The 17,171-nt window shown below is 48.4% G+C and overlaps 1 protein-coding gene across 9 annotated transcripts in view; it reads right to left on the reverse strand.

The window, feature by feature from the left end:
- LOC146045897 (tesmin-like) overlaps positions 1–17,171 on the reverse strand; it is a 144,558-nt gene that overhangs the window by 62,856 nt on the left and 64,531 nt on the right. For all 9 annotated transcript variants that reach the window (XM_083165015.1, XM_083165016.1, XM_083165013.1 and 6 more), the window contains one exon: positions 11,814–11,905. In XM_083165015.1, coding sequence (XP_083021141.1) covers positions 11,814–11,905 — 92 coding nt within the window. The remainder of the gene's footprint in view (positions 1–11,813; positions 11,906–17,171) is intronic.

Here is a 17,171-nt window from a genome sequence, read left to right on the forward strand (position 1 = left end):
TTGATCTTTATGAATGCCCCCCGAGGACCTATAGATGGCGGTTAGACGACTCCCTACTAGAACATCCCTCCTCGTTAGCAGAAGTTAAACTTGCTATTACTCACTACTTCAAAGAAAACTCCTCCCCTGACCTCTCCCCCACCACCATTTGGGAAGCCCATAAGGCCACTATCAGGGGCCTGATAATCTCCAAGGTTTCCTCTATCCGGAAAAAGATGAAGGCACAGATACACACCCTAGAAACTCAATTAGCATCGCTAATAGAGCAACACAAAATCACACCCACATCTGCCCTACTCTCCCAGATAGACTCGATCAGAGGTCAGCTGAACACACTCCTGTCCCATAGAGCAGCCAATATCCTTAAAAGACTTCAACAACGGTTCTATGACAAAGCGGATAAGATAGACTCGATCCTGGCCAACAAGCTTCGGCGCCAACAAGCGTCGAGAACTATTGATAAAATATACTCCTCAACAAGGGGATCACACACCTATAACCCTAAAGAAATAGCGGAGGAGTTTCGAGCATTTTATGAAGCTCTGTACAATCTGAGTGAGTCTTCCCCCGCATCCACACTTGATACAGACAATCTGTCTACCTACTTAGCCAACACTCCCCTACCCACACTTTCAGATGCTCATCTTTCCTTCTTGAACGCAAAGATAACGGTGGAGGAGGTAGTATCGGCGATACGCTCAATGCGCTCCTCTGCTGCCCCGGGTCCCGACGGCTTTACGGCCCAATACTATAAGCGCTTCGCACTGGAACTAGCCCCCCAACTGGTGGTGTTGTTCAACGACATCCTTGAGGGTGCCTCTTTTTCCCCAGAGGCCACGCAAGCGGACATAGTGGTGATCCCAAAACCTGACAGAGACCCGACCGGGTGTGCAAACTACAGACCAATTTCGCTTTTGAATGTAGATTTAAAAATATACGCGAAGGTCTTAGCCGGCCGGCTTGCTTCTTTGCTCCCACTCCTGGTTCATCCAGACCAGGTCGGTTTTATTCCTGGTCGCCAGGCGTCGGACAACACGAGACGAGCAATAGACCTTATCCACGTCATTCAAAAGCAGAAAAACCCCGCCTTGGTCCTAGCCTTGGACGCGGAAAAGGCATTTGACCGCATTTCCTGGCCCTTTGCCTTTGCAGTTTTAGAAAGGATGGGCTTCTCGGGGGCCTTCCTGGAAGGCACCAAGGCACTCTACCGCACACCGTCCGCTCGGGTCTCTGTCAACGGAGTCATGTCAGACTATTTCAAAATAGCGAATGGTACACGTCAGGGATGCCCCTTATCCCCGCTTATCTTCGCCCTCATTATGGAACCCCTGGCGGCAAGGATTCGCAACAACCCCACTATTCAGGGCATAAAAACCGGTCCATCGGAACATAAAATTGCGTTATATGCGGTTGATGTACTTCTGACCCTCGCAAACCCGATCAGCTCAATCCCTCCCCTACTCCTTGAAATACAGCAATACTCACAACACTCTGGCTACAAAATTAACGTGGAAAAGACGGAGGTCCTTGATTTTCACATACCCGGATCCTCCAAATCCGAGCTAATGAAACAGCTTCCATGTAACTGGAACAGAAAGAAAATCAAGTACCTCGGCATATACCTGACTCAACACTATCACCAACTTTTTCAGGCCAACTATCCGCGTCTTTTAGAGATAATTAAAACAGATCTATCCACATGGTCCTCCCACTACATCTCTTGGATTGGTAGGATTAACTCAGTTAAAATGAGTGTCCTCCCGCGCCTCCTATACTTATTCCAAACCTTGCCAATATACATCCCCCTTTATGTATTCAAATCACTACAATACCAAACCACTCAGTTCATTTGGGACAAGAAACGCCCCCGAATAAGGCTAAAACTTCTACAACGACCCTCCCATCAAGGAGGTCTAGGCATCCCGGACTTCCGGAGATACTATTATGCCTCACGGCTGTCCCAGAATGTCCAATGGTGCAACCCATGGGGCACACAGAAAGTTTGGGTAAAAATAGAAGCGGACGATGTGGGATTGTCCACTATGTCTTCCCTGCAATGGCTACCTAAAAACAAGCGCCCTCACACAGCTGCATCCCACCCGGTGGTCTCCAGAGCCTTATCGGTTTGGGACAAGGTTAACAAAACATACAATTTGGCTCCACTCCCCTCCCCTCTAATTCCGCTATTTCATAACCCAGCCTTTCCTCCAGGCATGAGCAGCTCTTCCCTCTCCAGTTGGCTAAAAGATAATATCTATTACCTTAACGACATCTCAGTCGATGCCAGTTTCCCGCAATAAGAGAGGGTACAGCAATCCCGAACATGGACTTTTTCCGCTTCCTACAAATCCGGCACTTTCATTCTAAAACCACCCCAACTCTTATATCTAGACCTCTAACTTCTTATGAATACATATGTTGGAAGCGAACCTCCTCCGCGGGCCTAATCTCAACACTTTACTCCCTTCTGGAAACCAGCACGGCCTCCTCTCGGGCTCCACATGAGAGGGCCTGGGAGAGAGACCTAGGTCTCCCCATAGATGACGAGGACTGGGAGGAAATTCGCGACAACGCGGCCTCCAGCTCGATATGCGTGAAAATTAAAGAAAACATATATAATCTCCTTTACCGCTGGTATTATGTCCCATCCAGACTGCATAGGATGTTTCCTAGCACGTCGGATAGGTGCTGGAGGGGCTGTACGGCAGAGGGTAGCTTCCTTCATATCTGGTGGAACTGTCCAAAGATAGTTACAATCTGGAAAGAGGTGGAAACCTTACTCTCTAACCTGATGGGAATTGCTGTCCCTCTAGACCCCAAATATTTTCTCCTTCCGCTTAAACCCCCCATGCTTACCCTACACCAGCATAAACTATTCCGACATATTATCTCTGCAATGACCTGTCAAATAGCAGCCGACTGGAAAAAACCAGATCCGGCCCCAATGCAGGCAATACTTGCCCGTATATGGTATACATATAGAATGGAGTATATGACCGCAACTATACGCCACTCTCTCAAATCCTTTCATAAGGTGTGGGTGCCTTGGATGACATCTCAGAACGCCCCCCCACCATATGATATAGACTAACGGAAATCCACCCCCTTCCCCAACCCTCCCCCCCCCTCCCCCTAACCCTCCCCGCCCACCCCCCTTCCATGCCCCACAGTGACACCACCTGGCTCCCTAGGAAGGGACAGGGTGCCCCGCTGCCACCGGGAGGACGCCCTTTACCCTTCTCTCTTTTGCTTTTTTCTACTTTTCCTATTTCCTTTTTTTTTTTTTTTTTTTTTTCTCTTTTCTTTTATCGCCTCTTTCTCCTATCACCCTCTCTCTCCTTTCATACCGTCTCTTATAAAAACCAGAAAATTCCTTCTCCCCTTCTACCCCGGAACACGACAACGCGGAAAACTAGATTTGTATACTGTTTGCATCCCTTGTTTGTGTGCACCGTGTCGCTGAGATTTCATCTGTTTGTATTCTGACATGTTCCAACAATAAAATGTGTTTAAAAAAAAAAAAAAAAAAAGATAAGCCCTAAAACTTCAGACTGCACACCAGGTCAGGACCTCTTTGGTAGTGAGGAGAAGCCCTAAAACTAGACTGCACACTAGGTCAGGACCTCTTCGGTAGTGAGGAGAAGCCCTAAAACTACAGACTGCACACCAGCTCAGGACCTCTTCGGTCGTGAAGAGAAGCCCTAAAGCTAGACTGCACACCCGGGCAGGACCTCTTCGGTAGTGAGGAGAAGCCTTAAAACTTTAGACTGCACACCCGGTCAGGACCTCTTCGGTCGTGAAGAGAAGCCCTAAAACTAGACTGCACACCAGGTCAGGACCTCTTCGGTAGTGAGGAGAAGCCCTAAAACTACAGACTGCACACCAGGTCAGGACCTCTTCGGTAGTGAAGGGAAGCCCTAAAACTACAGACTGCACACCAGCTCAGGACCTCTTCAGCAGTGAGGAGAAGTCCTAAAAGTACAGACTGCACCTAAAGAGAAGACAGGACTCTAATACCAGAGAGCCTGACAATATTTTATTGGTAAACATTGACTGACACTTATTTATTGCCTATAACAAATCCACAACTTGTGTGTTAGCGAAGAAGATTCCAATGCAAGGGAATCATAAGATGAAAAAGTTATGAGCCCAACAGTCGTTACCCTACATTGAATACCCCTACCCCCAAAGACCACAATAGGGCCAATTGGATAATAATGAAATGATTAATCTTATGAATAGCTAAATTACCCAGTTGATATACATACTGTATTGAACTGATTGCTAAAGCCCCTGCATAACAAGATGACAGTGGAATACAGTTTAGATATGACGTGCATAGGAGTCACGGGTGCAGGGGTCGGAGTAATGCTAGGACTGGAAATTCTAGGATTTGGGGCAACAGTATGAGGCAAATCTATGCTGCAAGAAAGGCAAATGTATAAGCTGAGCCTGTTTCTTTTTCTCCTTTTTTACATGATTAGATATCCTACAGTATAAAGTAGTGACTGGTAGTGGAATTATTAGGATCCACGGTGTGAGGAAACTGTCCCGACAAGTCCGGATGTGACCCAGTATGTCACTAGTGATTGGAGATGCTAAGTCCAGGGAATGTAGTTTGGTGGAAACCCCAGGTTGCCTTGGATTCGGTATGAAATCCCGACGGTCAAAATCCCGAATGGGTCATAATACCGACAAGGACAAAATCCCGACATTTAAAATACAGATAAGTACGGCATTCCATTTCTTACATGGGAAGGGGAGCACGCCCCAGCCCTGCCCTGCACCTGCCGGAGAGCGGTCCCTATGCCCGCCGCTCATCAGCTGCTGTGTGCAGGGCTGTCCTGCTGTCCAGAAGCCCGGCTGCTGGCGGAAAAAACAGAGGAAGCATGGCAGGGAAGGAGCCTCTGCTGGGCACCCTGAAAGCTTGTGTCCTGGGAATGCAAGAAGCTGGTTCCGAAACAATCACAGATGACTCTCCCCATGTCATTCCACTGTGTGATATAATAGAAATGATTGTGCGCAAAGGACTTAGGAGTGGGGCATTAGGGCTGAAGAGGAGAGATTACTGGCACTGGATAGAGGAGCTTCCTAAACATGATTCCTGTGGCAGGTTATCCCAACTATCTGTCATGATAGAGAAGACCATGGCCTGTCCCAAGGTGATAACTCCACAAGGGAGGGGGAGATATTTCCTACGCTTGGCTCTCAATAGGAAATCCTTAGTGGTCGCATTCCAACACTTGCAGCATACACCAAAAATGCTTGAGTGGTACGATCCGTTGTTCTCTGTACTAGGAAATGAGGAACACTTTGAGCCCTTCCTGTCCATGCTTCTAGTGGTCTCACAAAGCACTTTTGCCCTAGATCTACAGAATTCCAGTTTCCTAGATGAAAGCTGGCTTTTACCGGTGTGTACCGTTTATGAAACTGTGCCATGCCGAGAACTAGGAATGGTGTTAAGGTATCAGGAGGGCCGAGTGTTTGTGATAGAGGTGCTACCGGATAGCCAGACTGAAGTAGATGAAGTAGTTTTGGCAGAAGATAATGATATCATTGATGAAATAAATGGAGTGTCACTGAGAAATGCACCTAATGGACAGGCTGGCATAGTACTAAATAAACTGAAAGGGGAACCACTGAAATTCCAAATGATCCGCTGGTGCTGGAAGGATGGGCAAATGTTTCGCCCTCTCATACCATACTTTAAAGGCATCCAGGACAGAGTCCCTGACTTTCAACTTCAGCAGAAGCCCAGAAGCCAGGACAACAGCCAGGAGTGTCCCCAACAGGATGGCAGACTCCTGTACACGGTGCAGTATCTGGGACAAACAGATGTTGGAATGTTTGGAGTTAAGAAATCTTGGATATTGGCATCACAAAAGTGCGAAAGCTTAACTGTTTACCTAGGAATGTGTTGCTTGACATCAGAGAAACAGAAGTAGTTGTGAAGGACAAGGACTCATCAGAGATCCTATTTCACTATCCATACCCAGAGATTTCCAGTGTGGGGCGAAGAGTGGATAATAGAAGAGTGTTTGCATTATGTGTAGCCGAGAAAGAAGCCCTTGATTTGACGACTTTTCGCTGCGCAGAATTTGATGCCTTAGACCACAAGGAATGCGAGGAGATTATAAAACGCATTGCAACAGGTTTCAAGCACACAGAATGGTTTGTTTGAGGATGAAACCAGTTACACTAGCAAGACTGTCTCACTGACCAGACACTGAATGTTACTGCACCAGCTTATAACATACCAATGCACCAGTGTTTGACAGAACTTTGTATTTAAATTGTTTGTGTAAATAAATAACTTTCATAGTATAAAAAAAAAAAAAAAAAATACAGATAAAGTACAAAATCCCGACATTTAAAATCCCAACATGGTCAAAATACTGACATCATGGCCAGTATTCAATGCCTCAGATTCGCCGTTTTTTTTTCAGTGAATCTGGCAATTCGCTGGGTTAACGGCGAATTTTCTGTTAGAAAAAACAATTCGCCATATTCAATGGAGGCAATTCGCCACAAATGAACAGCGAATGTCTGCCGATTCGCCGTAAATGATTCTCCACAATTCGCCTGTGATTTTCAATGGGGTTTTTAGTGGAATTCGCCGACAGTGGGCGGTATTCAATGTGAATACCTGCGAGGTGCAGCGAATCCTTTTTAGGATTCGCTGCACATTTGCCACGTTCCGGAGCCAGCGGGCTCCAGTATTCAACGTGTCAGGGGCTCGCTGACCCTGACAGGCGAATATGAGCTCCTGCGGCGAATGCCGCAGGGAGCCTGAGGAGGGTGCCAGGCAGAGAGATGGAAGTCTCTCTGCCTGCCCCTGAACGTTTGTGGGGGGCAGGTGGGCTCCCCGGGTGCCAGGCAGCACAGGCTGCCCCCCCGGGGGTGCCAGCAGGGGAGCGTATATTCACTACACACGATCGTAATGATCGGGTGCAGTGAATATATGAATATGTAATGAGCGGCTCGGCTCCGGCGCCCCCTGCTGGCTGCTGTGTAAAAGCACATGAATAAAAGTAGCATGCCCCTCCTCAGAATAAAATTCCTGATTTTTTTACACCAAATGTAAAAAACAAAACACTTTATTTTAAAAGTTCACATTCCACTTCTCCATAAAAAGATAGCGATTCCTACTCGGTGAATCATGGCGAAAAAAACCTTCAAATGTATTCGCCATGTGGTCATTGAATAGGGTGATTCACCGTTTTTGTCAAAAATTCGCCAAACAGCACAAATTCACCATAAAAACATGGCGAATCAGGCTCATTGAATACCGCCCAGTGTATTCAATGCTCAAATGGAGAACTGCTTTCTCCATTGATTTTCGCCATGATTCTCCGTTTAGCATTCGTCATCTTTTTTAGGTGAACTGTGATGTGTACTTGTAAAATTAATGTTTTTTTTTTTTTATGTCATTAAAAAAACAGGTTTTATTTTTTTTTGAAGGTTCTTGCTTTTTCCCCCCCTTTACAAGCACCTCTATTTTATTTAGATTTTTTTCCCCTCACTGAACTGACAGCCAGCTAAGCTGCGCCGGGGGGAGGGGGGGTTCGGGTAGGTATGCGGGTGCCGTCACATTGGAAGGCAACATATGGGGACGTGTAATGCAGACAGGAGCTCCCGGCTGTTTGTACTGGGACTGCTGCTGGCTTGCTCACGCACAGGCCGCCGGCGGATGTCAGGTGAGCAGCCAGCAGCCGGGTGACAGGGGGAGCGGTGCCGTGGTCGTCGCGCACCGAGTGTGTGTGGGGGGGAAGGCTCCGGCAGCAGCTGTCACTAGGGAGAGTCGGGTCCAGCAGCAGCAGCAGTCGCAGTCCTCTGGCAGCCCCAGCGCTGTGATAGCAGATGTCAGCTCCGGGGCTGCTTGAGCCGGAGGCTCTGCTGCTGCTGGACCTGTCCCCAGGCTGTGCGGAGGCTCCCGCCTGCATCAGCGCGCTCCCCGCCGCGACACCAGTCCCTCCCATCCCCCTGCAGACTCCAGACAGGCATGGAGCATCTGCGCAGGGGGATTCGTCACTGAGGATATTTTTCACCGTCAGGGGCAGCGAGCCCCTGACGCATTGAATAGTCAGGGCTGGCGGCGAATTGCAGGGGAGCGAAAAATCATGGCGAGCGCACTGCGAATCAAAAACAGGATTCGCTGCCATGCGCTCGCCATTGCATTGAATACTCCCCCATAGAATGTGCAGGTGAAACTGTTAACATGGCTTTGGGTCGACAGGTCGCGAGGTCGACATGGGTTTTTTCACTGTTTTTTTTACCCGAATGTCGACATGGACACAGTTGGAGGTTAACGGCAGCCCCTCGCATCGCTCGCAATGCTTCGTGCACGGTGCCTCGCTGCGCTTGGCACACTATTTTATTTTCCCACCACGCCTTAGTGGATGGTAGGGCATGAAATACCCCCTGTTGGCACATGTCGGGTCAAAAAACAATGAAAATACCCATGTCGACCTCGCGGCCTGTCGACCCAAAGTCATGTTCACATTTTCACCTGTACATTCTATATGTCGGTATTTTGACCTTGTCGGGATTTTAAATGTCGGGATTTTGTCCTTGTCGGTATTTTAAATGTCGGGATTTTGTCCTTGTCGGAATTTTGTCCTTGTCTGGATTTTGTCCTTGTTGGGATTTTGTCCTTGTCGGTATTATGACCCATTCGGGATTTTGACTGCATCCCGTTGCATCACCAGTCAAAGGAAGTTGGATACAGGCCGGGGTCAGGGCAGCAGCTGGCAACAAAGGTATTAAATAGCACAAGGCAGAAAGTCGGGGTCATAAGAATAACAAGGCAGAAACTTGTGGAACATATTTGTTTTCATGGAAGATTTTGTTCTTTGGTCCGAATAAAGTATTTATTTTCATTTGACTATAAAGCGATCGCTAACTGTATTCTCACATACAATCTTCTCAAAGTACTGTGAACCTGATTCTGATTAGGGAATAAAGGAAGCAAGAGCAAGGAACATAACCTGGACAAACCGTGATGCTATACAAATGGTGCAAAGACTTCCTGGCTGCGTGTGCATGTAGCACACAAATGCTGGTCCGCTTTATTTTTACACAGCAATTTAGATTTCAGTATTGATACATTTATATAAACTCTGCACATTTATATCTGCCCCATCTACAGTGCTACAGTACATGCTTAGTTTTAACCAAGTACAATGTTACTTGCTTAAAAGAGTGAAGCTCCCCTCAGCAAACCGGCAATAAGCTGATGTCATACATACTGTGGGCAGGGTGGCGGTGCATCATTGGGGGGAAAGGGGGAGGCAGCGCTTAGAGCAAATGGGACCTATAGTGCAAATGGGACCTGGGTCACTCGACCCAGGTTACCCATTTACACTGCCCAGCAACCCGACTATTAACGTGGGTCGGTTCCGTGATATTTGTACCATATACCTCCCAACTGTCACGATTACAGCGGGACAGTCCCGATTTTCGGGTCCTGTCCCGCTGTCCCACCCGCGGCAGGCATTGTCCCGCTGCGGGGGGTGGCAGTTTGGAGACCCCCCAATCTAATAGAATAGACGCTGTGCGCATGCGCATAGCGTCTATTCTCGTATGAAAATGAGGTTGCGGCTAATTAGCATAAGCTGCACCCTCATTTGCATACGCCCCGCCCCCTCTGAAGTTGGGAGGTATGGTACCATACATACAGTAACACAGCTTCTATTCCTGTGTCCAGGTTTATTAAGTACATACGTTCAGTAAGTACAACATTAGCTGACTTCATAATCTAATTAGACAATGATAAATATATTTGCACTCTTGAGACCTCTTTTTTTAGTAACCTGTGTATATCAAATTACATTTTTGCCTGAAGTAGTATAAAATGTCATAGTGATTTAATATGGAAGATACATGAAAACAATTAGACATTTCATTTTCTTGAAATCAATGGAAACAACTTTAGATACGACAGAAGCAATAGATTCACTTGTTATGACTAGTGCTTCGCTGAAACATTACTGGGACAAAAGAACATTGCAACATTAACGCTTCTTCACAATGGGAACTAGGAAAATGGGAATAATGCTAATGTGCCCTTTGTTATGTGTTTTATTAATGTGTTCTTACAGTGTCTTCTTTGTGCTTAATATGTTCAGTTACCTATTGCACTGGTAACACATAAGGGATAGGTAGTGTGCCATTCTAACATATTATACATAGCAATAACATTTCTGAATGCAATATTCCAAAGTACCTGTAATGACACTTAGGGGGTCATTCTGAATTATGCACAGGGGAGCGAAGTTTTCCATCTGCATATGTATGTATGCGCATGTGCAGGGTCTCTGGGCAAACGGACATGGCGAATTGTATAGGTGGAGGGCATGGCGTAGCGGTGAGGGGCTGCGCCTATGGGAACGCCCATGGTAATTTGGTGATGAAGCGGGTGCAGGCAGCTGACATCCGGTACAGGGAGCACACACATCTAAGACACCAGAAAGTGTCTTAGATCTGCATGCACTGTAGAAATCATTCGATGGTAGCGACTATCAAATTATTTCCTCCCCGCACGCAAGCTGCGAATAAATGTTTATGCAAAACATCCATTCGCATGCGTGCGGAGATATTTGGCGTGCGGGGGGCGGTGTTAAAATTACATGCAAAGCTGCGGATTTCGCAGCTTTACGGGTCAACCAGAATGACCTTCTTATTCTAATGCATTGTGTGAATTTATTAGGGTTGGACAAGCAAAAGCAAAAAATTTAAATGTTTGCTTCAGTGCTGATATTCTTTCACAATATAGGGCCTGATTCTGACCTGTTCCCTAAGCAGAATATATTCGATGCCTAGCGAGAAGGTAAACGCCACCCCGCCGAACGCCCGCCCACCCCACCCCCGAAAACCCTCACTAGCATGCAAGCAGATGCCTTCGCATACACATCTGCTCTCATGTGGGCGCACGGAACAGAAATCCTTTTATGGTAGCTCACCATCAAATTATTTTTTTCTTCTTTTTGTAAATTAAAGTAAGGCTGGACTTACGTTTATTCTGTCTAGATATGGCCGGTATAGTTACCTTCTGTCGGGTCCGACTCCTGCCCTCCTTACCCCGTTGCCGCCGGCGCCGCTGCCTCTAACCCGGACACGCAGATCTGTCAGAGGTCCCCGGCTCCGGCTGCAGTGCTAATATAATATAAGTGACACTCGGAAAATGGCTGCCCCCTTACTGCAGACCATTTTTAAGGTTGCTAGGAGGAGGCCGCCGCCTCCTCTAGCATCCTCAAAAATTGTCTGCATTATGTGGGCCGCCATTTTCCGAGTGCCACTTATTATATTAGCACTGCAGCCGGAGCCGGGAGAGCAGGGGGCCCGACAGATCTGCGTGTCCGGGTTAGAGGCAGCGGCAACGGGGTAAGGAGGGTGTTCATTTTTTTCGGGGGGGGGGGGGGGGCGCTGAATATGTAGTTACGCCACTGAGTCGCAGTCTAAGTAAGTCCGACCTTACAAAGACTTGCACTTGCAGAGGGTATTGCAATGCAGTCCTTGGCCTCATCATGCCTGTGAAATGTGGGCAACTCACCCACGTTTTCTGTATGCCATTCACCTACGGCCCCATCCCTCCCAATAAATGGCTTTGCCTTTCAATCAGCATTTCTGAGATGTGATTGCAAGACCGGTTCTGCACATGCGTGATAATCCGAAAACTGACGGTTGGATGACTTCTGTGATTCAACCTGTATAACCCCCTTTATTCACACTCCTGACATTATCAATGATATGACATTAGTTATTTGAAGAGCGTGCTTATAATTGAATGTATAATATATGATGTATTTGCTTACTCTGAAATGGTTAAATGGCCTGTCCTTTGCATATGAGATTCTGGATGGTATATTTCCCCATCATTTGAAGCATATACTGATCTGTTCGCCATCTGTTAAAAACAAAGCGATGATATATTTGGAAGGTGTTCCCATAGATATTGTTACATTAAGCAAAAGGTAAAAGTGATAAACGTTAATAAAATGTTATGTTTCCATTTAGTACGGTATTACCACGATCCAGGCAGCTCTACAAATGGTATCATTTTAGTCTAGCACTGAACTGCTTTTTGCTACTAATTTATTAACAGTTATTTATATACTAGGTGATTCATCGCGCCCTACAGGCGCTCTTCACACCGTCGTAAGGGGCTGCGCCCCCTTAATTTGTGAACGTTTGTATTGTGAGAAATATGGTTAGAATTGTATGAAAGATGCCCTGTATTGCAATTTGAGTTATAGGTGAAATGTGTTAAACAGAGAGCATATGATTTGGAAGGGGGTGTGTATTGTTTTGTTTAATTAAAAAGCAGTTACAGAGTAAGATGTACATTGATAGTGTGGATGGTACAGTGACATTTGTGGGTGTGTGTGTGCAATAGTATAGTAGGGTATATATATGGCTGCTCCCCTATGGCGGAGGTCACAACACAGGAAAACAGGAGGCTGGGTAGTGATAGGGGTGTGTGGGCATAAGGGGGACTAAAGAGGAGGGTGGGAGACACAGTGCAACTTCTGCCAGTGGGTGAGGGTCCAGCGTGGCAGTACAGGAGTACAGGACGGTGGCCCTGAGTCAGTGTCTCCTCCTACTGGGTGGGAGTTAGGGTGCATGAAAGCAGGAAGCTGGGCTATGAGGCATGATAGGGGTATGTGGGCAACACAGCGTCAGCGACTTGCCAGTGGTGGAAGTTATGGTTCAGGAGAGCAGGAAGCTGGGTAGTGATAGGGGTGTTTGGGCATACAGGGGACTAAAGAGGGGAGCAGGGGTGCCGTGAATTGTGGGAGGGACGCGGGGGGTGCCGTGAATCGAGGGAGGGGGCAGATTTGCAGGAGGGGGGGTGCAGGTGTCGGTGAATCTCGGGAGGGGGCGGGGGTCCGCAAAGCGCAGGAGTGGGGTGTGAATCGCGCAAGGGGGGGTTGCGAATTGCGGGGGGGGGGTCGCGGGGGGTGCCGTGAATTGCGGGAGGGGGGGTCGCGGGGGTTGGGGGTGGGTGCCACGAATCGCGGGAGGGGGGGGCGCGGGGGGTTGCAGCGAATTGCAGGAGGGGGGTCGCGGGGGCAGGGGGGTTGCTGCGAATCGCAAGAGGGAGGGCGCGGGGGGGGGGTTGCCGCGAATCGTGGGAGGGGGGGTTGGCGGCGAATCGCGGGAGGGGGTGGGTCACAGGGTGGGGTGGTGCCGCGAATCACGGGAGGGGGTGGTCGCAGGGGGGGTGTCGTGAATCGCGGGAGGGGTCGCAGAGGGTGCCGCGAATCGCCACAAAAAAATCAACACAGAAAGGTCAACACATGTAAATGTTGACATAAGTGTGGCATTTCATTGGTGTCCATGTCGACACATGAGAATGAATATGAGAACATTAAAAAAATGAAAAATAAATCTCAAAATGTCATGTCAACCTTTTTCATTGTCGACCATAGCCATGAGGAGGGAGGGTCGCGGGGGTGCGGTGAATTGTGGGGGGTTTTTTTGCCGCGAATCGCGCGCGGGGGGGGGGGGGGTTGCCGGGGGTCGCGGGGGGTGTTTTTCCCTCGAATCGCGGGAGGGGGGTCACAGAGGGGTGCAAATCGTGGGGGGGGGGTGCGGCGGGGGGCGCTCACCTGGTGCAGTGTCTTTGCTGGGCAACATAGGGAGGCAGAGGATGTCTGGCACTGTGGGCTCACTGGGCTGGTTCTCTGTCATGTGAGTCAGTCACATACCTCCCTCCAGGAGGGACACATTGCTCTGTTTCTGGGCTTCCCTCATAATGTATGATTGCCATCACTTGTTTCACACATGTTATTAATTGATTAGAAAGGTGCTTCAACACAGGTGCTGGCAATCATTAATTAAGGGAGAAGTCCAGAAACAGAGCAATGTGTCACACAGTTTGAGTGACAGATGTAGCCAAATATATAAGAGATTGCACCCATATTCCACAACATTTACACCAGTCCCTGTCGAGCTTAGAATCTATATCCCCTACCACATGTACATGCGCACACATTCATTCTAGGGTTCATTCAGTTAGGAACCTACCAGTATATTCAGGGCCGGTGCTAGGCACCGGAGCGCCCCAGGCGGGAGGGGTGCCCCGGCGCTCAACTGCTGGGGGGGGTGTGCGCGCTGTCTCTGCCCGGCCGCCGGGGGTGTGTTTTGCAGTGTCTCTGCCCAGCCGCCGGGGGGGTGCGCACTGTCTCTGCCCGGCCGCCGGGGGGGGGGGGTGTGCACGCTGTCTCTGCCGGCCGCCGGGGGGGTTTGCGGTGTCTCTGCCCGGCCGCTAGGGGAAAGCGTGGTGTCTGCTTGGCCGCGGGGGGTGTGTGTGCGCGTTGGGTCTTCCTGGCCGCCGGGGGGGAAGGGGGAGTGGGTGGATGGGTGCTATGATATGGCCGCTGTACTGCTAGGGGAGGGGGAAGTGTTTACTCACCGAACACTTGCTCCTTCCTCCTGCTCCGCTGCTCCTGCGGTAGTAGAGCTTTCCAGCTCACTACCGCCCACCAGTGGCCAGCGCCCTAAGCAAATGCCTAGACCTGCCTAGTGGTGGCGCCGCCCCTGAGTATATTTCTGGATTGTGGCAGGAAACCAGTGTACCCGAAGGAAACCCACGCAAGCACTGGGAGAATATGCAAACTATGCACAGTTAGGATCATGGTGGGAATCGAACCCATGACCTCAGTGCTGTGAGGCAGTAATGCTAACCATTACACCATCTGTGCTGCCCAACTAATAAAGGGGGCAATTCAGACCCACTAGTAGTGGGCTAAATTGTTTTTTTTTAGGGGTTTGCAAATGCGTGACTATGTGGATGATGAAACACCATGAGCAAATGAGGTCAAGAACAGGGTCAAGAGTGCTAGGATTTGATAACCGTGTTGACCCTTTCACACCAAAGGAAAACCTGGGTTTTTCAGCAAATTCCCAGGTTGAAAAGCTTTAACCCGGTAATTTGCTTCTGGTGTGAAAGGGGTATTACTAATCACTCAGTTCTAGGCAAGCATGATGATGGGTGCCGGTGATGAACTGGGAGTGCAGCAATGCACAGATGAGAGTAGCGATACTTTCAGTGATAAGTTATCGATAGATATGTCGATAGTGGATGAGGTTTGGGAGGACATCGACCCCAATCCTGATATCCACAAACTCTTTAATGAGTTCAATCATGCTTATTTTGGAGGGACATTATCTAATGTCAATGTTGCGTGAAGCAATAGGCTGAATCGGTGAGTACGGTTACTGCCAGATCAGTCTATTATATGATATTCCTAATTAATACCATTTATTAATATTGTCTGCAGCACCTGATTGGTTGGATACTGCAAGCCTTTGCACTCACCTGGTGCTAAAATAATGTTTGGCTGAGGATGATGCCTGTACACCTCATTGCAGTTATTGCAGCAATATATGTAGCCAGGGCAGAATTAAGGTCTGTGGGGGCCCTGGACAACAAAATAGTGTGGTGCCCCCTCCCCCCCCCCCCCCGGAGGCGGCTTCTCCTGCCCAACCGGCTGCCACCTCCCCCCCCCCAGCTCCGGCCGTGGAAGCGCGTACCTCCTCTCAGCTCCGGCCGCTATCCCCCCCCCTCCCCCCCACCAAGCTCCGGCCACGGTCCCGACCTCAAAGCTCCGGCTGCTTCCCTGCTCTCATATCCAGCCACGTACTGCTTCCATCTGTGGCCTCCCAGCTGTGCCGCTTATGCAGCGATGTCGCTGAAGGCTCTACCCCGCCAATCTCCGGCCACGGACCCAACCTCATAGCTCTGGCTGCTTCCCTCCTCTCATCTCCAGCCGCGTACTACCTCCATCTGTGGCCTCCCTGCTGTACCGCTTATGCAGCGATGTCACCGAAGGCTCTACCCTGCCACCGCTGAAAAAAAAAACGAGCTTGGAGGAGAACTGATCTTTCCCCAAGGTAGGTTGAGATACACATGTATGTACAGTGGCTATATATATATATATATATATATATATATATATATATAGAGAGAGAGAGAGAGAGAAAGAAGATGAAGCAGGCAGCGGCACTCCATAGGATTTTTCAATAGTGTATTGGTCAGTGGGTTAAGCAGTGTGGGCAGCATGGGCTTCTCTGGGGGTGAGGGACCCTACCTGCCATTCCAGGATGGAAGGCAAGTATGTTACTCAGGAATGTGTACCCCACCATTCAGAGCTCATTTGCCTGTTATTATGTTACATTTCTCATGCAATCACTAAAATGCTATCACCATCTGTATGTATAATGTGGAGATTGGGATCTATGATTTATGTTATTTCTACTATCTAATTAGATCACATTTGAAGCCCTGAGGACCCATTTGTGGCAGTGCGACAGAAGCCTCTGTTATGAGAAGATGGTTTATCACGCTCCCTCCACTACCTCCAGCTGGTGGGCTGTCCACGTAGAGCTGTGTGGCGGAGTAATCCGCAAAGTGAGGGAGCACTCCTGCCGAGGAAAGTAAAATAACGCTGCTTCTGCATACGCGCATGTGCAAACCCTCTGTCAGGGGCGGGCAGGGCTACATCGTACTACCAGATTCCTGCATTCTGCTGTGTCCCTCACGGACATGCCTGGTGTAACATCTGCACATGGGCCTGACAAATTCCATCTGGTAGTACTTTATCTGAGGAGCATTAGTGCCTCCATCCTGGATTCAGTCATGTGACTACATCGGCCTACCAGATTAACGCAGTCACGCTCAAGGAGCAGACTCCTACTGTATATTAAAGCTCATTAAAATTTCATCTTAATTTAGTCGCTCACATTTATTGTTTTATTTCATCCTAAAGACCAATCATTGTGTTGTTTGGTCTATGCTACATAGTTGTCATTTGATGCTATTATATATTATATTGTTACAATAAATAAGCAAGATTATATTATATTGGGCGCTCTCATCATACTGACAGTGAGCCATTCATACCAGCACTACACATATAGCGAAAAACATTGCTGATCAGCACATACACCACCCCAAGCTCACAAGGGTGCTAGGCCAGATTACCAATGGGGTGGGGCAGATGGAGCTCCAGACCTCCACATCAAAATAGGCCCATCACCATGACAACATAATAAGCTATAGCTAATCATATGGTAGGCCATAAATCATAAGTATTAAAATTGCATTCCTCTTTTACACATTTATGCAATGTGTGTACTTTTATATACTTAGGTAGACATTGTGGTGT

Source organism: Crinia signifera, chromosome 11, assembly GCF_055691185.1.
Source record: "Crinia signifera chromosome 11, ASM5569118v1, whole genome shotgun sequence".
NCBI classification, from domain to species: Eukaryota; Metazoa; Chordata; class Amphibia; order Anura; family Myobatrachidae; genus Crinia; species Crinia signifera.